This window comes from Muntiacus reevesi, chromosome 7, assembly GCF_963930625.1.
Source record: "Muntiacus reevesi chromosome 7, mMunRee1.1, whole genome shotgun sequence".
Lineage (NCBI taxonomy): Eukaryota > Metazoa > Chordata > Mammalia > Artiodactyla > Cervidae > Muntiacus > Muntiacus reevesi.
In genome coordinates, this window is record NC_089255.1 from 81,373,799 (window position 1) to 81,387,344 (window position 13,546).

The window sequence follows — 13,546 nt, forward strand, 5'->3', positions numbered from 1 at the left end:
TGCAGCATACCGTGTCCTTTGGGCAGGCAATATGAGGCAAGAAAAGCTAACATAGTGCCTGATCACACATAGATTTTGCTTATAGAGTCACAATGTGAGCCTGAAGCTTTCAGAACTACGATTTTAAGTAACTCATAAGATATTTCTTACTGTTATTTTTGCTGGAGGTATGATGTCTCATGTATTATATATATGAGTGAAGTTGGATGAGAGGTTAGATGAGAGCCTTTACTTATATATTTATTTTGTGATTATATTTGTGATTTATCTTGGTCATGTGACCAGTTAGAGTTTTCATTTATTCCTTTTTTGAGGTTAGTTTTCTGGATGTGTCTTAGTGTCTCAGTTAGCTAGGGTGAAAAATGGCCTGTATTATATAGCTGCTCTATGTTTACAAGAAAACACTATACACTTCATAAACAAACGTTTGTTGGTTTATTCCATGAGCACCTCTTTGCCCCCAGACAGCATAATGTTCTTCACCTCTGGGATTTTTAGCTAGCCAAACTAAATCTACAGTAGCCAAGTCAATATTTTAGATAGAAATTTCAGTATTGTTAATTTGTTTTAAAAAATCATTTTGCTTATTTTCAGATTCTATCCCCTATCAGAATTAGGGGATGTAATATCAATAATATATGGATAATAATCTCTGTTGTGAAGAAAAATGTTTCCAGATTCAATGAAAAAATTTTGTTCTAAAATTTAACCTCAGGATTGTATATTCAATTAACTAAATTAAGACCAAGGTTTGTGATTGAGTTGATTTGCACAGAATACTTGCATAATTATGTCTGCATTTGTGTCTCTTCCCCCCTTTTCCACAGGGTTTGTGCCTTACATTATTGCTCCTCGCCATTTTCAAGAAAGCATTACCAGCTCTTCCAGTCTCTATCACCTTTGGGCTTATTTTCTACTTTGCCACAGATTATCTTGTTCAACCCTTTATGGACCAGTTAGCATTCCATCAGTTTTATATCTAGCATATTTACAGTTAGAATCTCATGGATTTTTCGCCTTTGACTATAATAAAATCTGGGGAGGACAAAGGTGATTTTCCGGTGTCCACATCTAACAAAATCAAGATTCCCAGCTGGACTTTTTGCAGCTTCCTTCCAAGTCTTCCTGACCACCTGCACTATTGGGCGTTGGAAGGAGGTTTCTATAGAAAACGGTTTTGAACACGTCATTGTGGTGAACTAAGTCCCTCAATGCAGAAACTACCAGATTTGAGGGACAAGGACAAGGCAAAGCCATGGGCCAAAAAGTTGCTGTGCTCCCACCAGCAGGTTGACCTGTGGTCGTAGGTGGACTTTACCAACGCTGCAGACTCTCAGGACTACCATTACCAGGAGGTTAAATGAAATGGTTTAAACCAAACAGGACTCTTCATCTTAAGCTACATATTGAAAATCAACCTAATAAATCTGTATTGAATTTTGAACCTTTTTGGGAGATACCATAAGGAGAGCAGGCACCAGCAGCAAAATGGAAAGATGGGAAGGGAGTCAAACTTTCAGACTTTTTGCTGCAGACTTACCATTTTTAAATAAGACTTTTTTTTCACCTGAGTCAAATCAGAGGTATAGGTTGATTTTGACACTTCTTCTCAAGCACTGAAGCTCATTATCTGTGGCTGCCATTTCTTCCCAAGGCCAGTCTGAACTTATTTGAGGTTGCTTTATCTTAAAAGTCTTAACCTCAGGTTCAAATTCAGTAATTTCTGGAAATAATGGGACTGTAACTCAACGATTCCCTATCACCCTTAGGTAAATTCTGGATTTTCCACCAAATTCCTAATTTGTAGGCATATTGGGAGGTTCACTTGCCCCCAGGTGCCTCCCTCCTCCCCTTCTCTCCCTTTACTCCCCTCACGAGCACTTCTCCTGTACGGTGAATAAAACAGCCCTGTTGTGGTAGCAGATGGTCCAGTTGTTATAGGATTTTGCTCTTTGTGTGGTGCAAAGAATGTGTCATGAATCAGTGCTCTCACCCCTGCTGTCATGATTTCTTCAATAGCAAAATACAGTGTGTGCCCAAAGACAGTAGAATTAAGAGTAAAATTGCTCGTGAAGCACTTTTCTGTCCTGATTTTTTCCTTCCTTCCTTTTTTTAAACTACAACCCATTGTCTCTTGACAGTAGGCCGGAATTTGAGCCAAAAGCCAGTGGTTTATAAAGTTTACGACCGTTATTTCACTTGGCGAGCTGAGGGAGAGTCGAGAGTCTGGAGGAGAAGCAGCTGTAAAGGGAAAAGAGGAGAGGCCCCCAGCAGCCAGTGGGACAAAATGAGGTCATGTCCTGTGAAGGAGAGGATCCGAACGATTCCTCAAGAAACTCACAACGGGTGTTCTGTATTTCCCCTTCCGCGTTACCTTTCGTTTCAATGTACATCTGAGAACTGGGCCTCCGAGTTCAGCCCCTGAGCAGTTCAGTTGGACAATGAACAGAGTTAGAGTCACCAGCTGTAGGCACACGGCATCTCTGGAGGAAGCTTTGCCAGGCACACCCCGTCTCTTACCACAGCCAGCCCTCAGCCACGGCGACCACACCCCTTCAACCACAGCCAGCCCTCAGCCACGGTGATCACACCTCTTCTCCAACCACAGCCAGCCCTCAGCCACAGCGACCACACCCCTTTTCTCACCACAGCCAGCCCTCAGCCACGGTGACCACACTCCTTCTCCAACCACAGCCAGCCCTCAGCCACGGCGACCACACCCCTTCAACCACAGCCAGCCCTCAGCCACGGTGATCACACCTCTTCTCCAACCACAGCCAGCCCTCAGCCACGGCGACCACACCCATTCTCCAACCACAGCCAGCCCTCAGCCACGGCGACCACACCCCTTCTCCAACCACAGCCAGCCCTCAGCCACGGCGACCACACCCCTTCTCCAACCACAGCCAGCCCTCAGCCACGGCGACCACACCCCTTCTCCAACCACAGCCAGCCCTCAGCCACGGTGATCACACCTCTTCTCCAACCACAGCCAGCCCTCAGCCACAGCGACCACACCCCTTTTCTCACCACAGCCAGCCCTCAGCCATGGTGACCACACCGCTTCTCCAACCACAGCCAGCCCTCAGCCATGGTGACCACACCCCTTCTCCAACCACAGCCAGCCCTCAGCCACGGTGACCACACTCCTTCTCCAACCACAGCCAGCCCTCAGCCACAGCGACCACACCCCTTTTCTCACCACAGCCAGCCCTCAGCCATGGTGACCACACCGCTTCTCCAACCACAGCCAGCCCTCAGCCATGGTGACCACACCCCTTCTCCAACCACAGCCAGCCCTCAGCCACGGTGACCACACCCCTTCTCCAACCAGAGTAAGCCCTCAGCCATAGTGACCACACCCCTTTTCTTACCACAGCCAGCCCTCAGCCACAGTGGCCAGCCACACTGTGAGCGTTTGTGTGGAACGTGGTTTCCCCCTGAGGCTGAAGAGAGGCCAACTCCCCCTCAGCTTCCTGCTGCTTTCTCTCCAGCTCTCATTTGATCTGCTTTGGGTTCTCCATGAAGTTTAGAGGATTTGTTTTTTGTCGTGGAATATTTCTAACAAATTAACTTCAGGAGTAATGTGCCAGTACTACCCTGTGTGTAAAAACGCTCCTGGGCTGTGAGAACTGCAGGGGAAATTACAGCTCTGCTAAGAAAGTTGGGGCTCGAGAATAGGTTTTGTCATCTCTCTTTTTTTTCCTTTAGCCCCCTTTCCCCAAGATGCCATTTTTCTCCACAGATATGTGGCAACATGGATATTCTCTTCTAGGAAGACACACGATTCAACAAGCTACAGCAAAGCAACCCGAACTCCAGTATGTGACTTGAAGCAGTCTTGAAGGGAGCCCTGAGTAGTTTATTTGTGTGAGGCTCCCAAATGTGCTATGCCTGAAGGGTTTACCTTTGAAGAGGATGTGTGGGGTGTGTGATTGTGTTCAGATCCGTCCTGTGTGTTACTGGCCTATGTAGAAAGATTGCAGTGGACCTGTCACTTTGTGCAAGACAGAGCCACGTCTCAGCAAAGAGAGAACATCATCATATTTCTTCTAATCACCAGTCTTAGTTAGACACAGAACTTTTCCTTTGAACCTTCTTAAAGTCAAGTCAGTTTCTGCAATGTCAAAATACTAGTCTTCCACCATGAAAAATAAATTGTCACCAGAGAAAACAGCAATTCCACTGAGGATGTGCCCTCATACAGGGGCAGGGGGTGGCTGTGGCGCCAGAACCATTGACACAAAGCATGACCAGCTCAGCTGACCTGCTTTAGAAGAGGGGGAGGGGAGGAGGAAGAATGGCGCCCACTGATGTCTGCGTCTGACTGGCCTACAAGAGTGTTTACATACAGAATGTTGCCGTAAACCAGCCTGTGGAAATTCCAACAATATTTGGGGGATCTGTAGAGCTTTTTTTCAAAGAAGTGCTCACTTCTGTTTCTGATTCTTACCAGGTAAGCGGGTAGTCCTTGGATCACAACACTCACTATAAATGACTAAACTTTGATCAGAAAAAGAATCTTTCCGAACAACGTGGAAGAAAATCACAAGTGAACAATTTATTGATTGCACTACAGAAGCAACAACTGATGGGGTGGTGGTTTTACTTTTAAATTCCTGGATCTCCATTTTTTCAAGTGTTCCTTGGTTTTAAAAACCTTCTTTATGTTACAAACAGATAACGTGTTTAGTCCTTGGCTTTTACTTGGCCTCAGCAGTCTTTATATATGTAGTTTTAATCATAATTTGTAGAAGGTAAGACAAGTTAAACCACCACGTAAGATCTCACAGGGTCAGACATCTCAAGGAAGCCTCTGATACTGACCCCCCAGGGCCTGGCCTTTCGTGTTCGCCTGTTTATGATCTAGCCCTAAAAAAAAAATGAGCTCAGAAACCACTCCGAAGGGTTTTGTTCAGTGTCTTCCCTGTTCCTGGCATGGCACTGGGGTCTAAGAAAGCAAAAATGACTCAAATGTATCCTCAGTGTAGCTGCAGTCTCTTGTTTTCTGGTGAACACCACTTTAGCTTCTCTAACATACTGTCTACTTGTCAAAACCGTTTTTCATGATTACTGTTATTGAGGGCTTAAAAATGTATGTAACAGAGGTGACCTGATTCTTCCAGAAACCAGTCCTTTCAGTAAAGTATTCCTTTTTCTCTAAATTTGCTTTTGGATAGTATAAAAATCCGTCTCATCTTTCATTTTCAACACCAAGGGAGTCCTGAATGTAGCAGTTTGGGAAGAGACTTGATTTTAAAAGTCCCCAGACACAGGAGACTTAAAAACAGTGGTTTCAGCTCTTCACAACCCTCGTTGAAGTTGCCCAGCAAGGTGTCCCAACAAGACCACTGTAGCGCTCACATTCCAGATCGTCTGGATGGCATTGTCAGAACCGCCCTCTCTGCATGGAACACGTCAGATCTGTGCATTGACGGTCATCGGCCCGGTGCAGAAGTCGAATGTCAAAGCCATTTCCCAGGACCTCTGACAGCTTCAACATCTCCCTGAGGAAGAAGTTGGGTCCACCATGGACCCTGGAATCTGGTGTTAGCACTTCAGCCTGGCCTGTGTAGCAGGAAAGACTTCCCAGAAGGCAGTTTTCCTTTAAAAACAAGTAAGCATTGCGACGAGACAGCTTCCTAGTCAACTGTGCAGAGCAGTGTGTACAGGACTAGCGTGTTCACGCAGTCAAAGCGCTGGGTGAGTTACTGTGGGATCATTGACCCTCACCTGTTCATTGCCTGGCTTCTGCTTCTCCAGACAGTTTTGTACACGATTCAGACAGACTGCGAATACATCTTTTCAAAGTAACTTTCAAATTCTTGGTAAGATATAATTTTGATAGATGATTGCAGATTTTCCTGTTATTTATCAAATTAATAAAGACTGCATGACTCCAGGTGTGCTCGTCTCCTTACATGAAAGTATTTTCACGTGTAACTGTGAGAACTTTCCAGCCATTATCAGGAAATAGAAGCACACATGCGTTGTTTCCATCCTTCACTCATAAATAAGTCATACAGACTATAGCAGGTCACACCTTGGAAGGGTACTGTATTAAATCTATTTATGAGAAGTCTTAATTATTTTTAACATGTTTCTGAAAAAAAAAATTTTTTTTTGAAAAATATTTTTTCCAGAAAACATCTAACTAAATGTAAAGACTGTCAAGATTACTTACAGGATGTATGTTGTACAGTGCATAGATTTTATAAACCAGAGGATTGTCTTTAAAAAATTATTACCTAGGTCACATGATGGAAAAAAACAACATTTCTTTTATTGACCTCCCTCGTATAGCATATGTTGTCCAATCACTCTACAAAGCCTTTTGTTTCTACACAGAGACTTCCTTACAGAATGTTGCGAATTACTGGTAAAAAATAAGTCTGTGGCAGAAAAAAAGAGCCTATTGTCTTCAGAAGAAGCAGAGAAGGGGTGGATGAGCTCCTGGGTACATTGGCCAAGGGTATCAAAGAAAAGAAGGTGTTCTTAACCCTCCTATGGTAATCAAGCATCACTTGGTTTTCTGAATCTTCTAGGCAGTGTCACTGCCTAGATTTGTCCTCATCAACTGAGAGGTATCTGATTCTTAGGGCCCCTGACAATGGTGCTCTTGCTGAAAAGGAAGAATGACCCCAGCAGATTAAGAAGCAGGAGTAATGAGGCTGGATTTCCTTCATCACTAGGTAAGTACCACAGCTTTTTGTGGCCCAGCCCCTCTCCCTGGGAATTCTGTGTGCCAAAGTCAGGGGAGACCCTGCCCACCAGTTCTTTAGGATCTGGTTAAAAGTGAAATGATAGCATGCTTGAGTACAAGCAAGCACAATATTTACTACATGGTCTGAATGGGAATGTGGGGTAAAGGAAGGATCCATGAAAGACAGGGATTAAGGGCAGAGTTTTCTCTAGCAACATAACATTTGAACCAAGTTTGGGAAGAATCCGAATTGGCAAGAAGACAAAGAGTGTACGTGAAAAACAAAATCAGGAAGAATGTGGGAGATACCCGAGGATAATTGGATTTTGAATTCAAGTGTTAGTTTCCCAGAGGGAAACCTAATTCACTAACTACATCTGTTTCTGTATTTACTTAAACTATATTTCCTTCATTAAATGACTTGTAGAGACTGTGGAGGATGATGACTGACCTACCACAGGGACCTTTCAACAGCAGAGCCTCTTGTTCTTGACAGAAATTGGTTCTCTCACGTGGGCTGGCCCTTCCATGCCTGCCATGCTGTGCCCTCTAAAGGCGGGAGACAGAAGAGCCTCAGAAACCAGGCTTGTAGGAGGCTTTAATTCTGAGGCGAGAAGGTGAAGTTCTCTTGCTGCCTCAGTTTGTCTTTTTTTTTTTTCCTTCTAAAACTGTTTTCATTCTGTGGTAACCCAAGGTCAATTCCTTTTGCAAAAGGAAAGGGTTTTGTTACCCTTTTACCATAGAACACCACAAGGTGAAGTGAAGGTAAAATTCTGATTACATTTGTTTTCTTGTGTAGCAGAGCTAGTCAAGAACCACTAAATTCCAAGATATACATCCAGGGATGATTTAAAAATGGAAACAACACTAGCAGCTAGATAAATGTATTTATACTATACCTAAATACCTGAATTTAAGTGAGTGTTTTAACGGTTGGTACATCCTCTCCCGATGTGGTTATCACATATCTGTCAAGGGAACTGAAGAGAGATTTTTTTTTGAACTTTTATGTTGTGCTTAGATTTTCAGAGATTTTGTCCACCAAACACTGAATAACTCATTAGGAAATAATTTCTTTTTCTGTCTTCTCACTGGATCTCTCACCATACATCTGCCATAAGATACATAGATATTTAATGAGATGACCGAGTTTTAACTTGCTTGAGCCAGATAGATGTGAATGTGTGATGCCTTTGGATTTTCTGAGATGTTGAAAATTACCTCCATGCCACCTTCTGCCATCGTGGCATCTCCTTGGGAAGTCTTGTTTCTGAGACCCCCTAACCCAGCCTCCCTGCCCCTTTCCCTCCCAGTTCAGGGGTCCTCTCTGGAATAGTCCAGCAAGAAGGTCATCTAGTTTGAAAAGGTCATCAGGCTTGAGTAACATTCCAGTGGGAGAGAAAGGGCATTTTTATCCTGGGTAATCTGCACAGGGGTCTAAGTGCAAGGTCTGAAGACTCCAGGAGGCTATCTGCTTTCACACTGATTTCCTCCATGTCTGTGCTCTCTCTAAGGCAGGACTGGGAGAGCTGGGCTAGGCTTCACTTTTGTTAAATGTGGCTACTCTGCCTTCCTGGGTTACTTCCCTGGCATTTGGAGCTGGGTTCCATGGCAGTTTTTTTTTTTTTTTTCCATGGCAGTTTAGTAAGTTCTTCAGCCTTGGTGGGAACCTCTGGTGGCTCAGAAAGTAAAGAATCTGCCCACAATGCAAGAGACGTGGGTTTGATCCCTGGGTTGGGAAGATCCCCTTGGAGAAGGGACTGGCTACCCACTTTAGTATTCTTGCCTTGGAAAATTCCATGGACAGAGGAGCCTGAGGGGTTACAGTCCATGGGATCACAAAAAGTTGGACACAACTGAGTGACTAACATTTTCACTTTTCACTTTCACGATGCCGCCAGCCGTCCTAGGGGTTAATGTGCTATCGGTGGCCTCACCCCTTTGACTCTGGTGATGTAGGATCCTGCCCTCTAAGCCAGGACACCCCTTTGGTGTCTGATGGATACATGGCAGTGAGCCCACAGCGGCCCACCCTCAGGAGCGACAGGGACCCGGCTCCTCTCACTGTCCGGTTGTTCTTTGGAGAATTCTTTCTAACAGCAAGGGTGAGAATTCCCCATTTCCTTGCTTGCGCAATAGAGTCATGACTTAAACCAGGAAATAATAAAGTCACAGACTTGTTACAAGTGATTATGCAACTTTTGTCATTAAAGAAATGATTCACCAAGGCAAACCAAGCATTTGTTAATTGCTGCATAAATTGATTCTTGTTTTCAAGTCAAATGCACTGGCGAACGTTTCCATGAAGGAAGGCAGGTGATCTGGCCCAGAGTGGCCCTGTTGCAGTTGGAGCTTACCCGGTACCAGTCCTGGGAGCTGGCTCTGCCAAGCTGGCAGCCGAGTGGAGTGGCCAGCGGCCATCTGGACCCCCTCCCCATCAGCCCCTGGGTGCTTGGAAGGCGCTGCCTATCTTCCTGGCCACGCTCCAGCCTTCTGGCAGGAGAGGCCTGGCCGCCCCCTCAGAGGGCCCCAGGCCCTGCCCCCCGGGACTGGAGACAAGCCTGGCCTCATCTCCCCACTGGGAGCTCAGCCAACCCAGCTGTTTCCCGCAGCCCCTCCCTGATCACCCGCCTCTGCCCAGCCAGTTTCTCACAAGACAAGCCCCTTGCTCCCAGACAGTGTTGCTCCAGGATTCTGTCTTTGGCTGGTGGGGGGCCAGGACCTGCTTCTTCCTGCCATCTCCCTGAGGACTGACGTTCCTGTGGCCCACCCCAGTCTCCCCGACACCCTCCTTTGTTATTCTAGAGCAGACAGCCTTTGTCTGCAGACTGGCTCTCTAGACAGGGAAGCCAGCAGAGAAAACTGTCTCATGCACCCTGATCCTCTGAGCAAACCAATGTGGGCACCTTCACTTAGACCACAGAGGTGTGCCTTCCAGCTGCTCAAACCCTCCCACTCCCCAGGTAAGGAGAAGAGCTGGCCGAGGTGGTAAGAGGGAGCCGAGTGCGTGCATTCACCCACCCATCTGGGGCTCCTAGAAATGACTCAATAAATGTTTGCTGAATAAGTGAAGTAATGGGTGGATTAGAGGCCCACAGGAGGGGATTTCCATGCAGGATGATACATAAACAAGACGCATGTGTGGGAATGTGTTTTAAGTAAGAACAAACATGAACCACTTTTGCCCTTGTTTATAAGGCTGTGCTGGAGATTCTGAAGCCTGAGATCAGTTGGCCTTATCTGCTTAAAAGATCCAGTATTTATAAATAGGTGGTGGGGTGGAATCCAAACAGGATTCCTCCCCCAGGGCACATCTGTGACATCTTGAGAAACCTATGGGTTTCTCCTCAGTCAGTGTCACCACATTGAATGCCGGAGGAATAAAGGACAGTGGGGTTCTTGATACTTCTTCTTACCCCTCATTTAACACACAAAGCCCCAGAGAACCGTACTGGCCCCATAAAACCAATGTCCCTGGAGCATTTACTATTGACGTGCCCAGACCCTTCACAGAGCCCATCACAAGCATTGTCTCGGGCCTCCTCATCTCACCGGTGAGTAGGGTTATCCTCATTTCACATGTGAGAGAATGGAAACTGCGAGAAGATGAGTAACGGTCACAGACACACACGGCTAGAAAGTGGGAGAGGCTGCCCCCGCCCTGGCAGGTCTGGCGCCAAGGCCTGCGCTTCTTACCTCCAGGACAGGGGCCCTGTGAATTGGAGCGCCGCTCTGCGCCTCTGGTTTCTCTTCTGTAAAATGCAGGCAAGTTTTCCAACTAAAGTTGCTCAAGCAACAGAGGATCACGAGAGACCCTGCAGGTCTAGAGCAGTCCAGAGTGGCAGCCACAGGCAGCAATGTCTCCAGAGTTTTAAGAAAATCAAAGTTTTAGTTTTATTTCACAACATATTTTGTTGTTGTTTTATTCTGGTAAACACCCATGACATAAAATTTACCATCTTAATTTTTTTTTTTTTTTGCCCGAACTGCATGACTTATAGGATCTCAGTTCCCTAACCAGAGATTGAACCCGGCCCACAGCAATGAAAGCCCAGAATCCTAGCTACTAGGCCACCAGGGAACTCCTTTCATCTTTTCTTAAAAAAAATATTTGTTTGGCTGTGCTGGGCGTTAGTTGCAGCGATCAAACTCTTCATTGCAGTATGTGGGATCTAGTTCTCTTCCCAGGGGTTGAACTCAAGCCCCCTGCAAGTCCCTTCATCATTTGTTAATGTATAATTCAGTGGTATTTATATTCAAAATGTTGTGCAACCATCACCACCATCCATCTCCAGGACTCTTCATCTTGCTAAACTGAAACTGTATCCGTTAAGCACTAACTTCCCATCCCTCCCCCACTCCTGCCCCCAGCCTCTGGTGACCACCTGTCTCCATGATCGCCTTCTCTGTGTGCATGCTCAGTCGCTTCAGTTGTGTCTGACTCTTTGCAACCCCTATGGACTGTAGCCCTGCAGGTTCCTCTGTCCATTGGATTCTCCAGGCAAGAATACTGGAGTGGGTCATCATGCCCTCCTCCAGGGAAATCTTCCTGACCCAGGGATGGAACCCGTGTCTCTTAAGTCTCCTGCGTTGGCAGGCTGCTTCTCTACCACTAGCGCCACCTGGGGAGTTGCCTTCTCTAGGTAACTCATGGAAGTGAAATCACACGATGTTTAAATTTATCTTTTTGTTTCTGGCTTGTTTCACTTAGCATCATATTCTCAAACTTAATCCACGTTGTATGTCTGTGTGCCTGTTTTAATACAAAAGTAACCACACCACCCCTTATCTTTAAATAGCATTATACTCTGAAAGAGGATCCAAGGTAACGGGTCGGAAATGTACTGGTTAGAGAAGCACAGAAAGAAGATAAAAGTTAGTACTTTCCCCTCGATAAGCTGAGTGTTGGAAAGGCTGTTTCTGAATTGCAGGGCGCTGGTTCTCTGACTTTAGCACAAGGCACAGACATCACTCAGTTTCTGGGTGAGAATCATCCAAACACAGCAGCTGAAGCAGCAGAGGAGGTAAGTACCCTGGGAGAGAAGTGGAGAGTGACCACGGGGAGAGGATTTCAGGAGTCTCAGCTGCTGGCCTCTGGGGGTCCCGATCCAGGACCCCTCCCTGGCAGCCCATAGGGACAGCAGGCACGGAGCAGGGGACGCCCAGCCCACGTCAGGACCACACCCAGAGAATGACACCTCGCCCTCTCTGCAGCGACTGAGGCACTGAGTCCACCCTGCTCAGCCACGAGACACCAGCTGTGCTCCAGAGGCCAGGCCACCCCTAAGAGGCTGGAGGGACCCTCCAGGCCTGTGCTCTGGGGCTGGCCCCACACCGCACCCCACATTGGCCTTTTTAGGGGCCTGGGCTGGAGCCCCTCTCCCTCAGGAAGCAGACAGTGGACAAGGGGGTCTCCTCACACCAGCTCCCTGCATGTCTCCAGAAGTTCAGGCAAGTGACTTCTCCAGAGGAGACTGTAGCCCAGATTTTTGCAGTGTGCAGGGGTGTGTGTGTGTGTGTGTGTGTGTGTGTGTGTGTGTGATATGTCCATGTGGAAGGAAGAGGATGAGATCTTGAGAACAGAGCTGCTGAATGGGAGCCAATCAGGACAAATTTTCTGGAAAACTTGTCTTGCTGCTTTTTGTTGCTCTTGGGGCTCTTCCACCCCGGGCAGCGTCCTACCCACACCCTGGGGTCTTCACAAGGCTTCAACTTCCTCCTGGGTTCCTATCCCAGGACCTGGTTTCAGGCCCCAGGGCACGGAAGGACATCCCAGGAATTCGGTTGTCTCTGGATGGCCCTTGTGTCAGTGGAAGGGTCAGGGAACCAGTATTTCAGTCCCTGTTCTGAGGATATAACTCCCTTCCAAGGCCAGGCGGTGTATGACAGCCCCCGTCAGCCACAGTAAGCACTGCCCGTCTCACGTCTCACTCCCACGGACCAGGGTGGGGTGGGGTTGTGGGGCGGAGTGGGTGCAGACTGGCACTTGAGGGTTTGAACATTCTCCTTCCCACCCCGCAACTTTGAATGACTCTATCAAAGGAAATGGATACATGTGTTGGGGGGGGGGGGGAAGTAGAGACACAGAAAAATCCTCAAATGTGCAGTGTTCTTTTCTCCTTTTGGATTCCTGGTGGGCTGTGGCATAGGTTGTGTTGTGGTTTGTTTTGGCTGTGATGGGTCTTCACTGCTGAGTGTGGGCTTTCTCTAGTCATAGTGAGCAGGGGTGACTCTGGTTGCAGTGCACAGGCTTCTCACTGTGCTGGCTTCTCTCGTGGCTTGCGGGCTCTAGGGGGCTCGGGCTTCAGGGGTTGTGGTGCACAGGCTTAGCTGCCCTGTGGCATCTGGGATCTTCCTGGACCAGGGATCAAACCCGTGTTTCTTGCATTGGCAGTCAGATTTTTAACCACTGGACCACCAGGGAAGTCTGGTTGTGACGTTTATAGTGGAAATATTTGAATATTCAGGGTGTAAGATTTGTCTTATTCTAAGGTAACACACAAGGGTAGAAGGCAGTGCCCTACTAGAAGGTCGGGCTTCCCTCCGGCTCAGCTGGTTAAGAATCCTCCCGGAATGCGGGAGACCTGGGTTGGGAAGATCCCCTGGAGAAGGGAAAGGCTACCCACTCCAGTATTCTGGCCTGGAGAATTCCATGGACCCTATAGTCCATGGGGTCCCAAAGAGTTGGACACGACTGACTTTCACTTTCACTGGAAGGTAAACTCCCCAAGGACAGGACAGTCTGTGTGTTGGCGCCCATAGCTGGGGAGAGTTGACAGTGCAACCCTATGTTCAGTGACACTGCCTCAGTAGCTTGAAAACAGCCATGGGGTGTTTACACCA

General features: G+C 47.0%; 1 protein-coding gene across 3 annotated transcripts in view; it reads left to right on the top strand.

Annotated features, from left to right (window-relative positions):
• PSEN1 (presenilin 1) overlaps window positions 1-2,074 on the top strand; it is a 67,054-nt gene extending 64,980 nt beyond the window's left edge. For all 3 annotated transcript variants that reach the window (XM_065940071.1, XM_065940073.1, XM_065940072.1), the window contains exon 12: window positions 828-2,074. In XM_065940071.1, the coding sequence (XP_065796143.1) occupies window positions 828-983 (156 nt within the window). In that variant the 3' untranslated portion in view covers window positions 984-2,074. The remainder of the gene's footprint in view (window positions 1-827) is intronic.
• Window positions 2,075-13,546: the final 11,472 nt, after the last annotated feature.